Source organism: Microtus pennsylvanicus, chromosome 7 (assembly GCF_037038515.1).
Source record: "Microtus pennsylvanicus isolate mMicPen1 chromosome 7, mMicPen1.hap1, whole genome shotgun sequence".
NCBI classification, from domain to species: domain Eukaryota; kingdom Metazoa; phylum Chordata; class Mammalia; order Rodentia; family Cricetidae; genus Microtus; species Microtus pennsylvanicus.
In genome coordinates, this window is record NC_134585.1 from 51,111,921 (window position 1) to 51,135,634 (window position 23,714).

General features: G+C 39.9%; 1 protein-coding gene across 2 annotated transcripts in view; it reads left to right on the top strand.

Moving 5' to 3' along the window:
* Positions 1-23,714, top strand: part of Cyp39a1 (cytochrome P450 family 39 subfamily A member 1) — a 95,047-nt gene that overhangs the window by 58,182 nt on the left and 13,151 nt on the right. For both annotated transcript variants that reach the window (XM_075980677.1, XM_075980678.1), the window contains 3 exons: positions 8,008-8,141; positions 17,184-17,279; positions 18,145-18,233. In XM_075980677.1, the coding sequence (XP_075836792.1) occupies positions 8,008-8,141; positions 17,184-17,279; positions 18,145-18,233 (319 nt within the window). The remainder of the gene's footprint in view (positions 1-8,007; positions 8,142-17,183; positions 17,280-18,144; positions 18,234-23,714) is intronic.

Below are 23,714 nucleotides of genomic sequence, written 5' to 3' on the forward strand. Positions count from 1 at the left end.
GAACCCAGGACCGTGTACGTGTAAGGCAGGGTATTCACAGATCCCTTCCTTTTCTTTGAATTCGTCACTGTGTTTGTGATTAGAGTATGGCCCGCAGACCTGCAGCGTAACAGCACTGGGGGCGTCCCAGAACTGTCAGTTCCTGGGTCCAGTACATGCAAGGTTTGCACTAAATTCTAATTAACTTAAACATTTTCCCCATTCTTCCTCAGAATTGTCTCTAAACCTTTCCCATTGTCTGCACGCACAGCTTTTAAAAATCGATCTTCTCTCTTTTTTTTTATTTTATTTTTTTTTGGTTTTTCGAGATAGGGTTTCTCTGTAGCTTTGGTGCCTGTCCTGGAACTAGCTCTTGTAGACCAGGCTGGTCTCGAACTCACAGAGATCCGCCTGCCTCTGCCTCCCGAGTGCTGGGATTAAAGGCATGCGCCACCACCGCCCGGCTATCAATCTTCTCATCTACTGTTTTAGAATCAGCCTATTTATTCATTCATTTATCCCATCAGTAATAACATACAGACTGTTTCCCATGTACGAGACACTGTGTTAGATCATAATCACACATCAGTGGGTATTATTAAATAAATGAGATTCAGAAAGAAATGAAATGTTATTACATTTGGGGAATCCTATGGTAATATTATAAGCTGGATTAATTCCTGTATCAAACCCATGAAGATATAATGGCATGGCAGTGAATTGGGGGAGAACTGGGATGGTTCGGGAGAGGCTCTGTCAGGGGATGTTTCACCTGTGACCTGAAGGGTGCGTGGGAGCCAGCCTTTCAAACAGCTACAAAGGGCAGAGGGACTCATAATGAGGGTGCCACTTGCTGAGTCAATGGCATTTGACAGCTAGGACTTTGAGAGATTTACACACATTTGCCTCTCCAGCCCTGACAGCAACTCTCTAAGGCAGGTACAGTCACTGCTCCTCCTTTGTATTAGGTATGCCAGCTGAGTCAGGTGAACAGGGTAATGTGCAAAGGTCACACAGTCTCCAAGATTCCATGTGAGGGGCAATAAAAGGGGTATGTAGGCTGTATTTGCCAAAGAGAAAGTAATGGCATTATCTTTCTACACTGAGGCATTTTATACTTCTCTTCAGATACCAACTGGATGCTGTAGAACTTAATCCAGTTTCTGTACTAGCTCCCGGATCTTAGTGGAGACCTTGAAAGTTCAGGGCTAAACCCCACATTAGAGCCCTCGCTTTAAATAACCACAGAAAGTAGTAGGCCCCAGGTCATTCAAACTATGTCCATCTTAGCTGCAAATTGGGGGTTTCCACAACCCTCCTCAAGCCACAGTGATTTGTCCTAATAATGCAGAGTTCAGAGAAACACTTAGCTTACCATCACTTAGTTATTATGAAGCTTGTTATCACCAATGCAGAGGAGTAGCCAGATAGAGGGAAGTGAATGGAGCCAGCAGTGGGATGTCTTGCCCCTTAGAGCTGGTGTGTGTGACCCTCCCAACACATGGGTGTATTCAAAAACTCCAGAAGCAATTTTAGGGACGTTGCCTTTCACAAACGTGGTTGATTCAATCAAGAAGTTAAACTCCCCCAGAAGTTGAGGTGTGGGTTGAGGACTCAGAGTTCTAGTCTTGTGATCCAGAGTTGATTTCTTGGATAACTTTCCCCTGTCCTCCCAGCATCACCTCACTAACGTCAGTTCGAGTATGGATAAAAGACACTCCTCTCTCCCCTGTCACTCAGTGGTTCACCAAAGTTTGAGGAGCCAAAAAACCAAGTGTAAATTCTGAATTCTGTCACAGTGTCAGTCAGAGGCAGCAGGAATGACTCATCGAAAGTTCTAGCAACTTGGCAGATTCCAACCATTTTCGGTCATGGCAAAACAACAGGGGCGATTGTAGTGGAGGAAGAAAGAGTCTCAGTGTTGGCCATTGTGCTCTGAGAAGCCTTTTAGACTCTTTAGCAGAGCCAAGGGAGTGAGAACAAGCTGGGACTTAGGGAAGTGTTCAAGACATAATAGGGCTGGGGAGATGGCTCAGTGGGTAAAGTGCCTCACAATTATGGTGGCCAAGTGAGCTCCCCAGCACCATGAAAAGCCAGGCATGAGCACACATGCCACTCCTGGGGTTGCAGTGGAGATAGACAGATACAGAGGACCCTCTGGCCAAGCCAGTCTAGTCAGAATTCTAAGCTCCAGGTGTAGTGACAGACTCAGAAAATACAGTGGAGAACAGGAGAGGAACTGCCCAGTGTCGATGTCTGGCCACCACATGTGTGTACAGAGAAGCAGGTGCATGCATGTACACACACACAGACACACACATACAGAGACACACAAACATACACACAGATATAGAGAGACACACACACAGACACATAAACGTGCACTCATAACCTGACACCTCTGAGGGAAAGGAGCCTCTTATAATCACTGATGGCAACTGATTTTACTTTTGATAGATTTATTATTTTCATTTTATTTATTTTGATTTTTTTATTTGACTCTCCCTTTGAAGCCCCACCTGGCTTGGAACTGTAGACCAGGTTGGCCTCAAACTCTCAGACATCCACCTGCTTCTCTCCTGAGCAGTGCGGTTAAATGGCTGTGCCCCAGGTCCTGATGCACTGATCTTTGTCAGCTGTGGTGACCAGTGCAGATAAACAAGAGGACCCACTTAATGCAGTAAAGTCTTCTTTTAGCTCAGGAATCCTTAGGATTCGTCCATGGTCTGCTGGCTCATTGTCTCTGGTCCTGTGGGGAGACAGAGATGGAAGAAGACACAGGGATGAACTTGGTGCATTGGTCACAGTGACTTACTAAATGATGTCGAGACCAGATTGAAAACAGTGCTATTCTGAGGAATTTTCAAAATGCATTTTTCCTTGAATTGTTCATCATTAAGTTGTATAATCTGACTGAAATTCCATGGCCACACTGAAGATTGCGTAAAGATTGACCTCCACTCCTTTTTTAGGTATCAACATCTATTCATCTCCGGAAAGTCTGGTGTGTCTGTGTTCAGAGGGCATGCTCTTCATTCCAGAGAAGCCCCCCCCCCTTACCCCACTGTCCCTGTCTTTGGATTCTATAAAAAATAACTAAATAGAAAAGTAAAAGAGCTGGGCATGATGGTGAATGCCTTCAGTCAAAGGTATCAGAAGGATTAAGATTGAGTTCAAGGCCAGACCTGGTCTCCATTTGTCAAACCAAAAGAACAAAAACAAACAATAACTGTCAGGAAGGAAGGCCAGACCACTTTTAATATCTCTGTGTGTGTGTCTCTTTGTGTGTCTGTGTATGAGTATCTGTGTGTGTGCCTGTGTGTGTTTGTGAGTGTTTCTGTGTGTCTGTGTGTGTCTTTTAAAATTAACTTTGTTAACATACAAAGAAATGAGTTTCATTGTGATGTTTTCATACTCAAATATCTCTATATATACTTTGGTTTTTTTTCATTTTTTAATTGATTTTATTGAGCTGTACATTTTTCTCTGCTTTCTTCCCTGCTTCTCCCCTTCCCTTCAATCCTCTCCCAAGGTCCCCATGCTCCCAATTTACTCAGGAGATCTTGTCTTTTTCTACTTTCCATGTAGATTGGATCCATGTATGTAGGGTCCTCATTGTTGTCTAGGTTCTCTGGGATTGTGATTTGTGAGCTGGTTTTCTTTGGTTATGTCTAAGAGCCACTTATGAGTGAGTGAGTATATATGATATTTGTCTTTCTGGGTCTGGGTTACCTCACTCAAAATGATGTTTTCTAGCTCCATCCATTTGCCTACAAAATTCAAGATATCATTATTTTTTTCTGCTGTGTAGTACTCCACTGTGTAAATGTATCACATTTTCCTTATCCATTTTTTGGTTGAGGGGCATTTAGGTTATTTCCAGGTTCTGGCTATGACAAACAAACTATGTTATGCTATGAACATAGTTGAGCACATGTCCTTGTGGCATAATTGAGCATCCTTTGGATATATACCCAATAGTGGTATTACTGGGTCTTGAGGAAGGTTGTTTCCTAATTTTCTGAGAAATTGCCACACTTACATCCAAAGGGGCTGTACGAGCTTGCACTCCCACCAGCAATGCAGGAGTGTTCCCTTTACCCCATAACTTCTCCAGCATAAGTTGTCATCAGTGTTTTTGATCTTGGCCGTACTTACAGGTATAAGATGGAATTTCAGAGTTGTTTTGACTTGTATTTCTCTGATGGCTAAAGGTGTTGAGCATTTGCTTAAGTGTCTTTCAGCCATTTTAGATTCCTCTGTTGAGAGTTCTCTGTTTAGGTCTGTACTCCATTTTTTATTGGATTATTTGTTCTTTTGATAACCTATTTCTTGAGTTCTTTGTAATTTTGGAGATCTGTCCTCTGTCTGATGTGGGGTTGGTGAAGATTATTTCCCATTCTGTAAGCTGCTGTTTTGTCTTGTTGACCATGTTTTTTGCTTTAAGAAACTTGTCGGTTTCAGGAGGTCCCATTTATTAATTGTTTCTCTCGGTGTCTGTGTCACTGGGATTGTATTTAGGAAGTGGTCTCCTGTGCCAATGCATTCAAATGTACTTTCTTCTCTATGAGGTTCAGTTTGGCTAGCTTTATGTTGAGGTCTTTGATCCATTTGGACTTGAGTTTTGTCCATGGTGATAGATATGGATCTATTTTCATTTTTCTACATGTTGATATCCAGTTATGCCAGCACCATTTGTTAGATTGCTTTCTTTTTTCCATTTGTTATTTTTTGCTTCTTTGTCAAAAATCAGGTGTTTGAATGTTTGTGGATTAATTTCCGGGTTTTCAGTTCGGTTCCATTGGTCCTCCAGTCTGTTTTTATGCCAATACCAGGCTGGTTTTAGTACTATAGCTTTGTAGTACAGTTTGAAGTCGGGGATTGTGTTTGGCTATCCTGGGATTTTTACTTTTCTGTGTGAAGTTGAGTACTGTTCTTTCAAGGTCTGTGAATAATTTTGCTGGGATTTTGATGAACATGGCATTGAATCTGTAGATTGCTTTTGGTAAGATTGCCATTTTTACTATGTTAATTCTGCCTGCCCAAGAGCATAGGAGATCTTTCTATTTTCTGGTGTCTTCTTCAATTTCTTTCTTCAAAGATTTAAAGTTCTTGTCATAGAGGTCTTCCACTTGTTTGGTTAGAGTTACTCCAAGATATTTTATGCTATTTGTGGCTATTGCGAAGGATAATGTTTCTCTGATTTCTTTCTTAGCCCATTTATCATCTGTGAAGGAGGGCTACTCTTTTTGTTTTTTGTTTTTGTATTTGTTTTAGTTAATCTTATCCTGCTACATTACTGAAAGTGTTTATGAGTTGTAGAGGTTCCTTGGTAGAATTTTGGGGGTCGCTTATATAAACTATCATATAATCAGCAAATAGTGAGAGTTTGACTTCTTCTTTTCTAATTTGTATCCCTTTGATCTCCTTTTGTTGTCTTATTGCTCTAGCTAGGACCTCAAGATTTATATTGAGTAGATATGGAGAGAGTGGACACCCTCGTCTTGTTCCTGATTTCAGTGGAATGGCTGGGAGTTTCTCTTCATTTAGTTTGATGTTGGCTGTTGGCTTGCTGTATATTGCCTTTATTGTGTTTAGGTATGTTCCTTGTATCCCTGCTCTCTCCAAGACCTTTATCACGAGGGGTTGTTGTGTTTTGCTGAAAGCTTTTTTAGCATCTAATGAGATGATCATGTAGTTTTTATTTTTCTGTTTGTTTATATGGTGGATTACATTGACAGATTTTCGTATGTTAAACTATCCCTGCATCTCTGGTATGAAGCCGACTTGATCATGGTGGGTGGTGGTTCTGATGTGTTCTTGGATTCAATTTGCCAGCATTTTATTTAGTATTTTTGCATCAATGTTCATGATTGAGATTGGTCTATAATTCTCTTTCTTAATAATGTCTTTATGTGGTTTGGGTATCAAGGTAATTATAGTTTCATAAAAAGGATTTAACACTGTTCCTTCTATTTATATTGTGTGGAATATTTGAGGAGTATTGATATTAGTTCTTCTTTGAAAATCTTGCAGAATTCTGAGCTCAAACCATCTGGGCTTGGGCTTTTTTGGTTGGGATACTTTTGATGACTGTTTCTATTCCTTTAGCAGTTATAGGTCTATTTAATTTGCTTATCTGGTCTTGATTTAATTTTGGTAAGTGATATTTATCCAGAAAGTTGTCCATTTCCTTTAAGTTTTCCAATCCATAGAATCATTAGGTCATCTTTCTAAAATCTGTACTATGTTCTTATTCACCTCCTTGTTGCCTTTATCCATCTGACCTCCTGTAACTGACTCTTCCCTATAAATATATATTCCATAACACTCTCTTGTTCTCCCCGAGACTCTTTCTTCCCTCTCCTAGTTCCGTACTACAATCATATCCTATGTATGTGTAATACATACATTTCAATATAGATTCTGTGCTTAAGAGAAAACAGACCATTTATTTCTTTCTCAGTCTTGTTTTGTGTAATGTAATGATCTCCAGCACTTAAAAAAGACTTATTTATTTTTATTTTATGTGTACATGTGTTTGCCTGCATGCATGTATGTGCTCTCTGTGCTTGCCTGGTGCCAGAAGAAGGTGTTGAATCTGCCCGGAACTGAAGTCACTGGTTGTGGTAAGATCTGGGAAACAAACCCATGCCATCTTCATGAGCAACAAGGTCCAGTGATCTCACATTGTATCCATTTTCATTCCTCTTTCCACCTGAATATAATTCCACTGTGTGTATGTACCACATTTTCTTTATCCCTTTATCTGCTGATGGATGTCTAGGCTGTTTCTGTTATCTTGACTGTTGAGACCAGAGCAACAGTAAACAGGGATATGTAAGTATCTCTGTGTGTGCGGCTTAGAGTCCTTTGGGACCATCCCCAGGAGATGAATAGCTGCATCACTTGGTAGTTCTGTTTTAGTTTCATCAGGACATCCCATACTGATCTCTGTAGAGGCTGCACCTATTTCATCTCCCACTAGCAATGTAGACAGGCTCTGCTTACTCTACATACATGCAAACATTTATTTTCATTTGTTTGTCTGATAGCCATTCTTACTAGAATGAAATGCCATCCTAAAGTACTTTTTAAGTGTATGTGTGTATGCATGTGTGTATGTTTGTATGTATATGGATATATGTTTGCATATGTATGTATGTATATGGGTATATGTGAGTGCCTATGAGAACACGGTGATACTTATCTTCCACAGTTGGGTTTATTTTGCAATGTAATGATCTCCAGAACTTAAAAACATTATTTTTAATATATGAGTGCTTTTATCTACATGTATATATGTGCACCGTGTACATGCAGTGACTCTGATGTCTAAAAGAGGGCATCAGATCCCTGGAACACCCTACATCAGCTTGTGGTTGGTAGTAGTCAATGGTAGATGTCTTCTACAAAGCTTTTCTACCTTATTTTTTAAGACAGGTGTTTCAGTGACCCTGAAATTTACTGATTCTGCTAGACTGGTTGGCCTATAAGCCCAGGGATCTCCTCTCTACCTTCTTAATGCTGACATTCAGCCCCACCTAGCTTTTTCCATAGGTGCCGGGGATTCAAACTCAGTTCCCCATGCTTAAATGGCAAGTCTTTACCAATTGAGCCATCTTCCAGCCACTTAAGGCAGTGTTGATTTGCATCCCTCAATGGCTAAGGATGTCCAGCACTTTTTGGAAACCTTTACTTTACTGGCCTGCTGTATTTTCCCCTTGTGCTGCCAATCTTTTACCGCTATTTCGTTAAATGCAATGGGGGTTTTGACAAGGAAGAATGAGATGAGGAAAAACGGAACCGCTTTCCAGACAGGTACCATCTTAGCCATTTTGTAGCCACAGGACTGTTACAGCAAGGGTTAGGTGCCAGTCCATTCTGGCACAGGAAGGAGACAGAATCAATACATCCCAGCAGCACTTTCCTTGGTGAGCTTATCCTGCGTTGATGAGCTTGCTCAAAATCACCTTCTGCTCTCTCTAGCGCATCTTTCCTTTAATCTTTAAACAATTCTCTTTACAGGGAAAGATAAGATTAAAGTGTCTGATGATGACTTGAAGAAGCTCCTTCTAATTAAATGGTGTGTTCTGGAAGCCATCCGCTTGAGAGCCCCTGGTATCATTACAAGAAAAGTAGTCAAGCCAATTAAAATTCTGGTAAGCTTTGGTTTTGTTTGGACGTGATGAGCCTTCTAGAAAAAGTATGCATTTTGTTAAAGTTTTCTAGATTGATATATTATTGATTACTTCAATTTATTATAACTAAATAGAAATTTATATATGTGTGTGTGTGTTTGTCATATACTTTGAAATATGTACATATTTTGTAATGGCCAGACCAAGTCATTAACCTGTATATTATTTCAAACAATCATTCTTGTGTGAAAATATTTATGCACTCTATGAGCAGTTAGTACACTATTTCTAATGATGGCAACTACATGGTACACTATATCTCTTGAATACATTCTACTCTTTATATAGAATTTTGTATTATTTGACCAACATTCCTACCACCCAGCCCCCAAGAACTACATTTCCAAGCACTAGTTCTGTAAGCCGAATTTTTACCTTTGAGATTACCAGCCTCTTGTCCCTCTGGGCCTGGCTTATTTGTCCTCAAGCTTCTTCTGTGCAGTTGTAGAATTTCTTCTATCTTTTAAAAATCTGAATGATGTTTCATCTACACATGCATACCACTTTCTCCTCATCCATCTACAGACCGGCACACTTTGATTCCATGTCATGGTCACTGTAAAGCGTGCTGCTGTGAACATGAATATGAAGTTATCTTTTTGACATGTTAATTTCATATCCTTGGACTGTTAACTTGGTAGTTGGGTAGCTTGATAACAGAATAGTTCTACCATTAATTTTTTGAGGGACCCTTATATTATCTTCTACATGGCTATTATCTTCTACATGTGCATTTAGAAAAAACAGTCTCCAGTGGTGCTCTTTTTGTCTTTGTCCTCTGACGCTTCGGTTTCATTTGATAATACAATTCTAACAAGATTGAGATAATATCCTATGAGGTTTGGTTTTTCATTTCCCTGACAATGATAGTACAAGTTGTTTGTTTCTATAAACTTGCTGAATATTTTGTAGGTCTTCTTTAGTAAATATTTTTATGTTTATGCATATGTGTGTTGGGCGTGGTGGTGATGTACATAAGTTCAGGAGAGGGTGATGGATACCCCAAAAGTGGAGTTATAGGCAGATGCAAGCTGCTCAATGTTGGTGCTGGGAATCAAACTGGGGTCCTCTAGCAGATACTGCAGGCAGATACAACTCCTGAATCATCTCTCCAGCCAGTACAATGAGCCCTCTAAACTGCTGCGTCATCTCTTAGTCAGTTCTTGACTCTTCTTTTAAGAACTGTGTGCTTAGATCTTTGTATATTTTGTAGGTCTGCTTTGTTCTTACTAAGGAGTTGTCTGAGCTGCTTGTATTGGAAACTAACCTTTTATCAGATGTATGCTTCAGACCTGTCTCATCCTATCCCATGGGTTGTCTGTCCACGTAGCTGTGTCTTCCTTACTTGTATGGAAGAGTTTTAGTTGAAAGTCATCTAGTTTGTGTGATTTCACTTTTGTTGTCTCAGCATTTGGATTTTTCAAATCCTCATTTCCCAGATCACTATCGGGAAATGAGTGTGATCTATTGTGTGTGTGAAACTGTTGTCTAGCAATTTCACACACACAAGTTTAATCCATTTGAGTTGATTTTATACACTGTATGAGATAAGAACCTAATTTTTTCATTTGCATATCGATACCCAGTTAACCCAACACCACTGCTTAAGAAAACTGGCATCTGTATAAGAAGTCATAAATGAATGGATCAATTTCAGGGGTCTCTTCTGTTCTTTGTGTAATTGGTTTTGTGCTCTTTTGATTACAGTGACTTTTTAGTATCTTTTAGGTCATGTGGTACACTGACTCCAGCTTTGTTAATTGGGTTAAGATTCCTACAGCTATTTGGGGCCTTTTGTGATCCTTTGTGAATTTTAAGATTTTACTTTTCCAGCTGGGCGGTGGTGGCACATGCCTTTAATCCCAGCACTCGGGAGGCAGAGGCAGAGGCAGGCAGATCTCTGTGAGTTTGAGGTCAGCCTGGTCTACAAGAGCTAGTTCCAGAACAGGCTCTAATACTACAAGTAAACCCTGTCTTCAAAACAAAACAAAACAACAACAACAAAAAAAAAAGATTTCGTTTTTCCAATGGAAAATGTCAGTGGGTTTTGAAAGTGTACTTAAGTTCCCATGAGTCCCAAGTGACCCTATAAACAGTACGTTAAGTGACACCATCAGAGAGAGATTTGTCTTTTGGAAAATATTGTCACTAACTATAAACTTTTGAGTAGAAATTTGGCCATGTGATTCCATATCAGTTATATAATGTTGTTTAAGCCAAGCAGGTGGACTTCTGTCAGCTGACTCAATGGTATTTATTTTTAAAAATGTTATTTCAAGAATTTTATATGTGCATATGGTGATTTTCAGTTACATTCACCGCTCCTCTCCCCCTCTAGTTCTTTTCAGATAATTTCCCCTGTCTTCTTCCCAAACTTGGTGTCCTCTTTGTTTAGTTAACACACACTGAATATAGTTAATGCTGCTCATATAGCCATGAATGTAGAGCCTGGATAACCTGTCAGAGGCTACACCTTAGAGAAAATGGGTTTGTCCTCCCCTGGCAGCCGTCAGCTATACATAGCTCCTCAGCTAGGGATGGGGACCTGTGTGCCCCTCCCCCATCCATGTTGACTTGAGCCTGGGCATACCTTGAACATGCAACTACAGGAACTCATGAAAGCACAGCTCTGCCACATCCAGAAGACACGCTATTCCTTCCTGGTCTCTTAGAATTCTCCACCCATTCTTGTAAGTGGACAGTTCTCTCCCACCTGCCAGTTACTGAATGACCACTCTGAGGCTTAATATTAATTGCAAACTTTTTAGCCTATAAGCTCAAGCTAATTATGAACTAGGTCTTACAAATTAAATCATCCCATTTCTATTATTCTGTATTTACCATTAGCTCTGTGGCTTTTTACCTCATGTCTTGCTTCTGCTGGTGTCTCCCTGACTCTACCTTCTTTCTTTTTGTGTCTATTTTGATTTCCCTCCTGGCTCTATTCTGCCTGGCTATTGGCCAAATCAGCTTTTTTATTAACCAATGATAATAAGGCATATTCACAGCATACAGAAGGGCATCCAACATCATCTCCCTTTTCTGTCTAGTTAAAAAGGAAGGTTTTAACTTTAACATAGTAAAAATACATATAACAAATTGGTCATCAAGAAAGAATTACAGGGGTACAACATTTAGTCTATTTCTATTTGACAAAATTAAATAAAATATTATATCATCTGTTTCATCTCTTTGAGTCTAACGTTTCATATCTAATTTTTCTTTTATCATAACTAAGGAAAATTACAATTATATCTGTCTAGTCTTCAACTCCATCAGAGACCCGTGAAGGATATGATGTTACCTAAGTAACCGGGAACTGCATTGTAAGCAACTTCCAAAACTCTAGAAATGACAGAGATATCTGGCTTCCTGGACAGTTACCCAAAGTTCTTTTGTAATGTTGGGGCATTCATTTTTAGCCTATAGGCCAAGAATGTCTGGCAGATTTGTCAGTGAGGCAGGAAATCTGAAGGACTGTCACGCCTGTTTTGGCAAAATTCGTCAGTCCTTTCTTCTGTGTCCTGCAGAATGTCTGGCAGACTCTTTCATGAAGCAGGAACCCTGAAGGACTACCCCACCTTGTTCAGCAGTCACTTTTCTATGGGTCAAACATGTCCAGTTCATACAGCATATTATCAAGCAGTCAAGGCAAGAGCTTTTTTTTTTTTTTGCACAAATGACTAATCTTGACACACTGAAAGCAAACTTCTTAAAGAGCTTCTTTGATGCCCATCATCCTCTTGAAGTAATTGGTGCTTCCAGGAGCAGGCATCTCTCACTGTTGAGAAATATCTACGTTCTTAAAACATTTTAAATGTCATATTCTGTAAGTCTTTGAAGTGTTTGAAAATTACCTATCTATTTGGAATATATCTCTGCATATCTAGAAAACCTAACTAATACAACATAAGTTTGACTATTATAGATGACTAATAATTTGTATTTTTAACTATATATTACATTTTTTCAATGAACTACATAAAGATAATACCTTAAACCAGAGTAGAACTATACATATAGTATAACAAAATTGACCTGAAATTTGTATCAATAAACCAAAATCCATACCAATATAAAGTATTTTGAGATTGACAGTTGTTTTTTGGATTAAAGTAGATTCAATAATCTGCTTTTTTATCATTTATATATCACACCCCCTCTTTTCTTTAGAAAGAGATTGGCTATGACCATTAATCATTTATAACCAACCCCTTTAAATGAAAATGAACATTTATAAACAATATCTTGGGAATTTGGGTATAGTTTTCTATAATAATTCCTGCTTATTGGGTGTGCTGTTAATCATATGGGAATCCTGAGAAAAATTAGAATTATGGTTAAAACTTGGTTGTAGCACTCTGTGAGACTGGATACTCTTATCCAGTTGCCGTGAAGCTGTTCTGGATATTGGATCACCTGTGTCATTGCTCCCATGGAAACCTCTCAAGGATCAAGCCACATTAGCTAGAAGATTTCACAGCTCTTCATCTTCTGTGGAAACAAAAGCGAACCTCTTTTCCAAAGCAACATATCCTTACACCCAAATCTTTTTTGGGGGGGGATAAAGCTAGCCGTGTTTTATTAACTCTTATGACATATATTACCCCGTTATTCTTTTTTTTTAATTTTTTATTGAGAAAAAAAAGTTTCCGCCTCCTCCCAGCCTCCCATTTCCCTCCCCCTCCTCCCGCCCCTCTCCCCCTCCCCCCACTCCTCTTCCCCTCCCTCTCCAGTCCAAAGAGCAGTCAGGGTTCCCTGCCCTGTGGAAAGTCCAAGGTCCTCCCCCTCCGTCCAGGTCTAGGAAGGTGAACATCCAAACTGGCTAGGCTCCCACAAAGCCAGAACATGAAGTAGGATCAAAACCCTGTGCCGTTGTCCTTGGCTTCTCATCAGCCCTCATTGTTCGCCATGTTCAGAGAGTCTGGTTTTATCCCATGCTTTTTCAGTCACAGTCCAGCTGGCCTTGGTGAGCTCCCAATAGATCAGCCTCACTGTCTCAGTGGGTGGGTGCACCCCTCGTGGTCCTGACTTCCTTGCTTATGTTCTCCCTCCTTCTGCTCCTCATTGGGGACCTTAGGAGCTCAGTCCGGTGCTCCAGTGTGGGTCTCTGTCTCTATCTCCATCCATCGCCAGATGAAGGTTCTATGGTGATATGCAAGATATTCATCAGTATGGCTATAGGATAGGGTCATTTCAGGTTCCCTATCCTCAGCTGCCCAAGGAACTAACTGGGGACATCGCCTTGGGCACCTGGGAGCCACTCTAGTTTCAAGTCTCTTGCCAACCCTAAGGTGGCTCCCTTAACTAAAATATGCTTACACCCAAATCTTGAAGTCAAGATACCTTCTGTTGGTTTAGCTTAGTAGCCCCACAATCATTTGATTGTCTCTGCAGTTGTTGTTCCTTTCTTATTAGCATTTAGAAAATTAGGTTAATAAGGCATTATGTAGTCTATCTCTGAGGGGTATTTATTACCCCCTTTCTTTTAAAGTGCAATTAGATATTTCTAAAACTGCTTGTCCTGTAGGATTATGTAGTATACCTGTAACATGCTTTATATTATAATATGCAAAAATCTTTTTTATTTACTAGTGATATATGCTGGAGCATTGTCAGTTTTAATTTATGTAGTTATTACCATGATGGCCATGACTTCTGATAGGTGTGTAATTACAGAATCAGCCTTTTCAGAACTCAAAGCAGTTGCCCATAATCCTGACTATGTATCTGTTATATGGTGTACATATTTTAATTTTCCTATTTCTGAAAAATGAAGCACATCCATTTGCCAAATTTAATTTCTTTGCATACCTTTAGGGTTATTCCTGCAGGTCATGGAGTTTGATTATACAAGGAACAAGTAGGATATTTTTTCACAATTTCCTTGGGTTGTTGCTGAGTGATGGAAAAATTCTTTTTCAAACCTTTGCTATTTACTTAGTCTTTTTTATGGAATTCTGAGGCCCCCAGCACATTTTCTATTAATAACTGATCAGTTTCATCATTACCTTGTGCTAGAGCACCTGGTAGACTCAGGAAGACAAAGTTAGTTTCATTAATCTTACATAAACTATAGCATTTTGTTTTACTGGGATTTGGATAGTTTTACTTTTAATTAATCTATCAATTACTTTAAACTGTGAATGTGCTCTGAGAGGAAGTTGTCTGCCTGTCACAGTGAAGCAGAGGAATGTGTTTGTTCCTCTGAATGTTAGTATAATCCCAATTGAGCTTCCACTATGCACCATTGTACTCTGGTTCAAAAGATAATTCACAGATTTAATATAGATGTCTCTGTGTCAGTGTCCTGATGGCTTTTTCAAGCAAACAAATTTCTAAAACACTATGTGTTCCTATTATTTCGTTTATTTTAGAAATTTCGTGAGTGGTCATTTGGGGCAGGGTGTTAGCGGAGGCTTATTCTGAGAAGGACACATGTGTACCTCAGCCTGGCCTGGAACTTGTGATGACTCTCCTGCCTCTGCCTCTAACGTACTAGGGTTGTAAGTTTTTATTCACTCTGCCTGGCTTATTTATGGTCTTTTGCTGTTGTTTAAAGTTTTGGTTTATGCAGGCATACGATTGCTCTTTGTTTTTTTTCTGGGGTAACAGGGATAGAACTCAGGACCTTGTGCATGTTTGGCAAGCACTCTGCTACCAAGCTGTATTCCCAGCCAATAGCTAGGAATGTTTGTAGATTTCGGTGATTTCTTTGATGTAGGCATTGTTTTTATTTCTGTTCTTTTGTTTTCTTATAATCACACTGGCTGTGGTTTGCAGCACTCTGTTGACGATGGAAAGTGTCCAGCAGGAGAGGCAGGTGAATCTCTGTGAGTTCGAGACCAGCCTGGTCTACAAGAGCTAGTTCCAGGACAGGCTCCAAAACTACAGAGAAACCTTGTCTCGAAAAACTAAAAAAAAAGGAAAGTGTCCAGCAGGGCTTTGTCCTGGTCTCAAGGGGAGAGCCTTTCATTTTCACCATGCTGGGTATAGAATTTTTATAGATGCTTTTTGTCAAGTTCAAGTCATTTTATTTCTCTTTTGCTGAGAATTTTGTTAATCATAAATTTCTTTCTCGCTTTTCTATATTAATTGACAGAACCATATGCTTTCCCATGTTTGTCCTGCTGACATTGGTTACATTTATTAATAATCAAATATTAAATCAGCCTTTCACTTCCCTGATAAATCACTTGATTATAGTGTGTGTGGTATGTGCTGTGTGTGTGTTTTATATGGGCTGCACATATGCCTCTGGAGGACAGAGGTTCGCAAAGATTGACAAAGGGCGCCTCCTCAACTTCTCTATACTGATTCTTTTTACATATTAATGCATTTGTTTTCTTATTTTTGAAAGTTTGAGCATTTCTATTTAAAAAATTATCACAAGTGAAAACAATGACTACTTAATTAATTATACTAATTATTAATAATAATAATAAAGAGTGGGGAATCAGTCTTTTTATATTCATCATTCTGTATACACACATGTATATACACATATATGTATATATACACACATACACATATATATACACACATGTGTGTATATACACATAGACACATACATATGTATACACACACATGTGTGTGTGTTTGTGTGTCTATGTGCACCCCTTGCCTGCCTAGTTTTGTGCCCAATACTCAAGCTGGGTGGCTCACAGTTGCCTGCAATGCCAGGTCTAGAAGATCTGACATCCTCTTGAAGCCTCTATAACATGCATATACATATACACTCACATACACATAATTTTAAAAAATCAGGTTTGGGGAGATGGCTCAGTGGTTAAGAGCATGTACTGCTTTTGTAAAAGCCCCAGGTTTGGCTCCCAGCACCCACATGGCAGCTCACAACTGGCTATAACTCCCGCTCCAGGGGAATCCAGTGCCCTCTTCTAGACTCCCCATGTACATAGACAAACACGTAATCAAAATAAAATAAATCTTTAAGAAAATAAAATGCTGACATTTAACTAATATCTACCTCTGTATAGTCAAACATGTACAAGTGACTAGTAATCAGAATTAGAAACTAGTCATCTTCTAATTAGACCATAGAAATTATCTATCCCGGGAAAAGGGGAGATTGCTTGGTTTGTGAAAGGACTTGTCTTGCAAGAATGAAGATCAGGTCTCCAACAAAAGCCAGGTGTGTCAGTGTGCACTCAATATTACAGTTCTGGGAAAAAGAGGCAGGCAGATCCCAGGGACTTGCTGGACAACAAGTGCAACTTGGAATGATTGGCTCCAGGTTCAGCCAGAGACCCTGAATCTAAAACATTAGGGCTGGTGAGATGTCTCAAGCCTGACACCTAAATTCAGTTCCCATAATCCAACAACCAAAGTTGTCCTCTGTCTGCTACACATATGCCATGGCACGTATCCATGCGCGCGCGCGCGTGCACACACACACACACACACACACACACAAACACACAGAGACAGAGATTGACGTAGCTAGGAAAGTTGGGTTTTTCTTACACTTACTATAAAATGGTGTGGGAAAATTGTCTGTATTCTGTCAATCATGTTATAAATAAACGCTGATTGGCCAGGCAGGAAATATAGGTGGGAAAACCAAACAGGAAGTAGAAATGATGTAATGAGAACAGGAGAATTCTGGGAAGGAGGAAGCTGATACCTCCCACTCCTGCCCAGACCACCAAAGCAGCAGGATGTGATCTGCCCCACTGAAAAAAGGTACTGAGCCACATGGCTAACATAGATCAGAAAAATGGGTTAATCAAGATGTGAGAGTTAGCCAGTGAGAGGCTAGAGCTAATGGGCCAATCAGCTTATAATTTATGGAGACCTATGTGTGATTTTCTTTGTAGCCAAACAATTGTGGGGAACCTGACAGGACAGAAAACACAAACAAGCAAGCAGGTTCCCTTCATGTTACTTTTTCACAGTATAGCTGTAGCTTTGTTTTTAATGATCTAAACTCTCCTTAAAACTTATTTCAAAATAAGTTATTTGAAGCTGATTTTTCTATTTTAGAGCCACACAGTTCCTCCTGGTGATCTATTGATGGTGTCTCCATTCTGGCTACACAGAAATCCAAAATATTTTCTTGAACCTGACTCATTCAAACCTGTAAGTGCTCTCTTTCAATATGTATTATCCTTTATAATTTCTGTTGTTTTTTTGCTAAGAATATAAATACATAAATTAACTGAGTATGTCTCAGTAAGTAGCCATATATTCTGGCAACCGTGTCCAAAGTTGGCTACGATGGACCAATAGCATTTTCAATGTAGATGTCGCACCATTGACAGGTCAAGTGGAGTGTGGAACGAGCATCCTCAAAGATGGACTTTTATACAAAATTAGGAAAGAATATGAAAGCCAGTAGCCCTGGCTCTGCTGGAAGGAAGTCTTATTTTGTGTTTCTTGGGCAACTGCTTCTGTTACTGGTTTCCAAGGAGCCCACAAAATAAAAACACAGCAAATTAAAGTGGTGATCTGTTGCTTCATCTGCTTGGGGAATCACAGGCCTGCGCTGTTCCAAGAGTTCATCTAGTTCATGCCTTGCCCTTAGGAAAGTCTGGGAGCACTGGCACCCAGATGTATTTATTCCATGTCCCAGGCTTCGTCCAGGCAAGCAGTTTTGTCAGTGCCTTGCTGTTAAATTTATTATTATGATTAATTTTATGATAAAGCCTGAGACTGTGTTATAAATAGTCTCCCTCCGCTGAGGTCAATTCTGTAGGTGATTTACGTTGTCATTTACATCTTCTACTTAATAGGATTCTTGTTAAGTCCTTTTTGTTTATAAGTTCATGTTCCAAAACCACAATTGTGTCTGATATTAATAACAGGTTGGAAAAAATGACCCACAACACCGCAACTTTGTATGCAAGGATTAGCTGTACAGCATCATTTTTAGCCCAGAGAAGTAGAGTTAAGCTTATTTATATAAGGCTGGTTTAGGAAAAAAAAAAGTATTTTCTTCCCACAGGAACGCTGGAAAGAGGCAAATTTAGATAAGAATGCTTTCTTGGACGGCTTCATGGCTTTTGGAGGCGGGAAGTTCCAATGTCCCGGAAGGTCAGTGCAACAGCTGGACAGCGTGGATGCAGAAAGTGTACAGAAAGACAGTGGCTCTGGGGGAGCGTGACACCCAGTCCCTTTATAATCGAGCTATAGGGAAATCTAGGAGGGCACATTTGGTTTGTGTGGGCAGTGGCGGGATGGGGTGTCCGTGGGAATGTCTGCGGTGACTTCTGACGAGAGACGACACTACACTAGCTGGTGCCAGGGGATATTGGGGCCTCCACAGTTCATGGATGGGCAGTTTCAAGTACCACCTGCACACGTGTGCATGTCATCAGAGGGTATGTGAAGCATGTGTGCAAATGCATTTGCACACACGTGTCTGTGCAGATGAGAGTACACACTTAGACGTTCTTCCTCAGGTACTCCCCATCTTCAACTGGCCAAGTAGACTATGCTGGCAGGCCAGGTAGGCCCAAGAATCTGCCTGTGCCCACCTCTGCAACCCTGGGATTAAAGGTGCATGTTTTTATGTCTGAGTTTTACTTGTTTTGTGTGTATGTGCATGTGTGCATGCATGCATATGTGTGTGTGTGTGTGTGTGTGCATGCGCGCACATGTGTGTTTAGTGTAAGCTTTGGAAATAAACTTGGGTCCTTGTGCTGGCCTTGCAGTTATCTTCCAAACACATAACCACATTTTAAAGAGCAAAGGAGTACATTTGCTTGGCTACAGTGCTGTCATATACGTTTGCTAGGGTTCTGGGCATTGCTGGCTTGTAGGTAGGCAGCAATTGATATGTGGTCCTTTATCTGGTTCCTTTGTTTGCAGAGCCTTCCCTTGGCACTCTTTATAGTCCAGTGCATCTGCAGTCAGTGCACTTGGCACCTGTTCTAGCACAAGTCTCTATCATTTAATGGACTGTTTGTATATTACTTATCCAACCAGGAAAACATTGACCGTTTCCTTTTGCTCAGGATAAGCACTAGGGAAGGCAGACATGATCTGTCCCTCATGAGATTCACACTCTACATTAGGTAACTCCCATTTCTTCATTGAAGAAGACCAAATTGGAGAAATGTTGTCATTTATTTGTAATTCTCCCACTCAAGAAATCATTACAGGTTCTTTAAAATAGTATGTTTAACAAACTTTAATTTCTTAATTTAAAAAGTCATTTATTGTCATCTCAATAGTAATTTCAGATAATATTCACAATCATTATCCTGTAAAGCATTAACTCTATTCCTCTTTCTGTGTGTTTTTGAGTATCAGTATGATTTTTATAGTTACATCTCTTCCTAAATGATTTTAATTCAGTCTTAGCCTACCATGAAAATTCTGACCTCCCCTTTAGAACTGATTTCAGGGACCTAAATCTGAGCAGATTGGTACATAATGTTTCCCTGTAGACAGTTGTTTATCTGCACTAGGTAGTTGACATAAAATGACCCAATCAAAGCAAAAGGGGACTTTTATTTACATAATTAGAAAAAGATATTTACTTTACCCCTCGCACCCCAATCAAATATTGTCATCCTCAACAACAACAGAGACAAATCAGCCAGGGCTTAGAGCAGCCATCTTTATGACAGGTTGAAGCCTGTGGATGAGAGAGCAATGATATGGAAAGATCCTGGGTCTGTGTGATAGATCCCACCGTGTCACGTATGGAAGCATCCTGAAGAACTTGTCTAGTTTCTGTTTTATTTGATGATCAATGTCCACATTTTAAAGACAGTTTTAGGTAGAGGTTCCATGCTTAGAGCTGGATATCTACTCACATACAAGAGCTAGACACTATCAATGCCTGCCAGGCAGTGCATGAAAAAAGTTTAAACAGTACAACAGCAACAAAACCCACCTCTTTCATTCTGACTCTCACGATTGCCACTTTAGAAAACCAGTTTGTTAAAGAGAAAAAGATTTATCTCGCTTTTTAATTTACGTCTGTGTGTGTATCTCTGTGTGAGTATGTACACGTGTGTAGATGCCCACAGGGGCCAGAAGAGGGCATCAGAACACATAGATCTGGTGTTACCAGCCATTACAACATGGTGATGTGTGTGCACGTGTGTAGGTGCCCACAGGGGCCAGAAGAGGGCATCAGAACATGTAGAACTGGTGTTACCAGCCATTACGACATAGTGATGTGTGTGCACGTGTGTAGGTGCCCACAGGGGCCAGAAGAGGGCATCAGAACATGTAGAACTGGTGTTACCAGCCATTACAACATGGTGATGTGCATGCACGTGTGTAGGTGCCCACAGGGGCCAGAAGAGGGCATCAGAAGACATAGATCTGGTGTTACCAGCCTTATGACATGGTGATGTGCGTGCTTAAACTTGTGTACTTTGCAAGAGCAGCCATTTCTCCAGTCCCAGAAAAGCAGTTCTTAACCCAATGAGAAGTCCATTGTTTTTGTCACTTAGTAAGTCATTATCCTAGCTGTAATTCTTCTGAAAACAGTAGATGCTTCTTTTTTAGGTCTCTTCATATAAATAGTCAATAGCAATTTAAGAGTTTCTTATACTTGTCTTTGGCTTTGAGCCTGTTACTGAAACCAAGTACTATAGTATTTACAGTGACACTTGTAGTAGGAGCCAGTGGTGAACAATTGCCTGGGAAGTATTGTTCCCTAGAGAAACTAGCACCACTCTCCCTGGGAGCTCTTAAGGCTAAGAGACATCTATTTGAGTATAAAGGCAATGGGTACAATGAAGACCACGAAACTATAACTCAACCAGTAGTATCTTATTTGGACAAAAATCATATTGTCAGTATATGTTGAATCCTTCCCATATGCAAGGCAGTGTCCTCTGTACCTCAGGGGATTTGAATATGAGGGAGAGCCATATTCTCAACTGTCCTGGGGTGAACACTTGCCGTTGACAAGGACACTGGATTTCTAAATAGCTGCAAGGAATGGAGACTAGCAATGCTGCACAGCATACTATTCAAGACAGAGGGGTCGCTGCTTAGGGGAACTTGGTGACTTCACAGGAAAAGTGGCCTTTGAAGGGAACAAAGAACTGTTAGGTTGAGGAAATAGAATGACCAAAAGGGAATCGGCACAGAGGAGCGTGAACTTATGTTTTAGTGATGTTTGAGCCAGATTGGATCAGGATTGGTTGAGAAAGATTGACTATTGGGTTGGTGTGACACATCTGGGGAGTTCTCAAAGAGGAATTGCCTCCATTAGATTGGCCAATGGATGCCTCTAGGCATTTTTGTGATTGCTGATGTATGTGGGAAGGCCCAATCCTCTGTGGGTAGTACTACCGCTAGGCAGGTGGCTCCGGGCTGTATAGAAAACATAACTGAGCCAACTGTGGGGAGCAAGCCAGTAAGAATTGTTCCTCCGTATTCTCCGCTTCAGCTACTGCCTCCAGATTCCTGCCTGGACTTCCCTCAGTGATGGACTGTAACGTGTAAGATGAAATAAACTGTTACCTCCCCATGTTGCTTCTGGAAACCAAAATTTGAATTCTTTGAACATCCGTGGCTGTCGCAGATGGTGCAAATAGCTAATTAGGAGCAGAGGGGGTTGGGGGAAAGATATTAAAGTTTTCCTTTGGAAATTCTGACTATGAAACATGGCAAAATATTTCTCATATAATCAGACTCTACAAGGTGAACACAAACGTTGGCTATGTCTTACCTGTTTTTAAAAAATCTTTTTTTTGTCTTTTTGTTTGTTTTTATTAAGCTATATATTTTTCTCTGCTTCCTTTTCTTTCTGCTCCCTCCCCTTCTACCCTCTCCCATGATTCCCATGCTAGCAATTTGCTCAGGCGATCTTGTCTCTTTTTCTACTACCCATCTAGATTAGATCCATGTACGTCTCTCCTAGGGTCTTCTTTGTTGTCTAGGTTCTCTGGGGTTGTGCAAGTCTAGTTTTCTTCTAAGTTTCTGTTTCAAAATATCACTTTTTTCTGACACTTGTTTTAGACAGGTCACTCGTGAAGCATTTTGTTTTTAAAGAGAGATAAAATAAAAATTGTTTAGGCAAGCAAATGACTTCATTTGGGTGATATACACCAAGAGAACTTTCCACTGGGAATTTAATCCTATAAATCCTTAGTATAAACACCAGCAAATGGCAGCCATTCCTAGTGGGTATGTCAGAGGCCAACTTATTTTCTCATGCACAAAACACTCAGTGAGTCAAAGAAAGTCTCCTGCAATGTAGCTAGCAATTAAATTCCATCATAAACAGAGACTCTTATGGCCGTACAGCTGTTGTTCCTTAGACTTTCTGCCATTGGGGTTTCAAGAGAGTCCCTCTCTTGGGTAAACACAGAAAGTTTTGCTGATGTAGCTAAGTAAGTACTTGGTACAGCCATCAACAACTAACAGACACAATGGCAGACCTGTAGCGGCTCTTAGAAATAGTGGGGTTTGCAAAGAAACCCGTTTCTAGGCACTTCCCTGGATTTGGACTTTCTTTGGACCACAAGCTCCCAAATAATGACACAGAGACCTATTATTAAATATAAAAGCTTAGCCTTAGCTTAGGCTTATTCCTGACTAGCTATTAAAACTTTAATTAACCCATTTATATTAATCTATGTTCTACTATGGGGCTTGTTACCTTTTCTCCATAATTTATGTCTGATGTCCTCTGCATCTTGCTGGTAATCTCTGCCTGTCACATTCTTCTGCCTAGTTCCTCTTTCTCCCCAAAAGTCCCACCTATCCTCTCCTGCTTATCCATGAACTAATCAAATCTTTATTTAAACCAATCAGAAGGTACCTTAGGCAGGTGAGGTAAAACAGAGACACATCTTATAGCATACAAAAAGATTATCCAATAACATTGTCCCTCTTTTGTCTAAATAAAAAGGAAAGGTTTTAACTCTAACACAGTAATACTATACACAATAAGAATTACCAGATAAGAATTACATTCACAGTATCTAGCCCATTTGTATCTGGAAAATTCAAAGAAAGCACTCTAATATCTATCCTATCTTAGTGAATCTAAAATTCTATACCGAGACCACTTTTTATTATAACTAGTATTACCTTCCTAAAATATCATTTTATACCTTAAAATATTATCTTATATAAACAAATTAAGTCTTTATGTCTTTCAACCTTTATAAAGTTTACATCTCTTTTATGAGTTTATTTTTTGAATTTGGTAACAAAGAAAATAGTGAAACTATAACCCATCTTAAAACCCATCAGATATCTGAAAAGGATACAGTATTCCCTGAGTACACAGGGAGTGAAGAACAAGAAGATTCCCAAACTATAGAAATGACAGAGACATCTGCTTGCCTAGATAGTCATCCAAGGTTCCTCTGAAATTTTGAAATGCATCTTTGGTCTACAGGTCTATAATATCTGAGAGATTTTTCTGTAAAACAGGAACTTTGAAGGGCTGGATTACTTGGTCTTGGCAAAGTTTGGCAGTTGACTTTTTTTTGTGTCCTGCTTGTCCAGTTTAGACAGTATACTGTCATCAGTTGAGGCAAAGGCCGTTTCTTGCCCAGTGGCTAGCTTTGTCATATTTAGAGCAAATTCCAC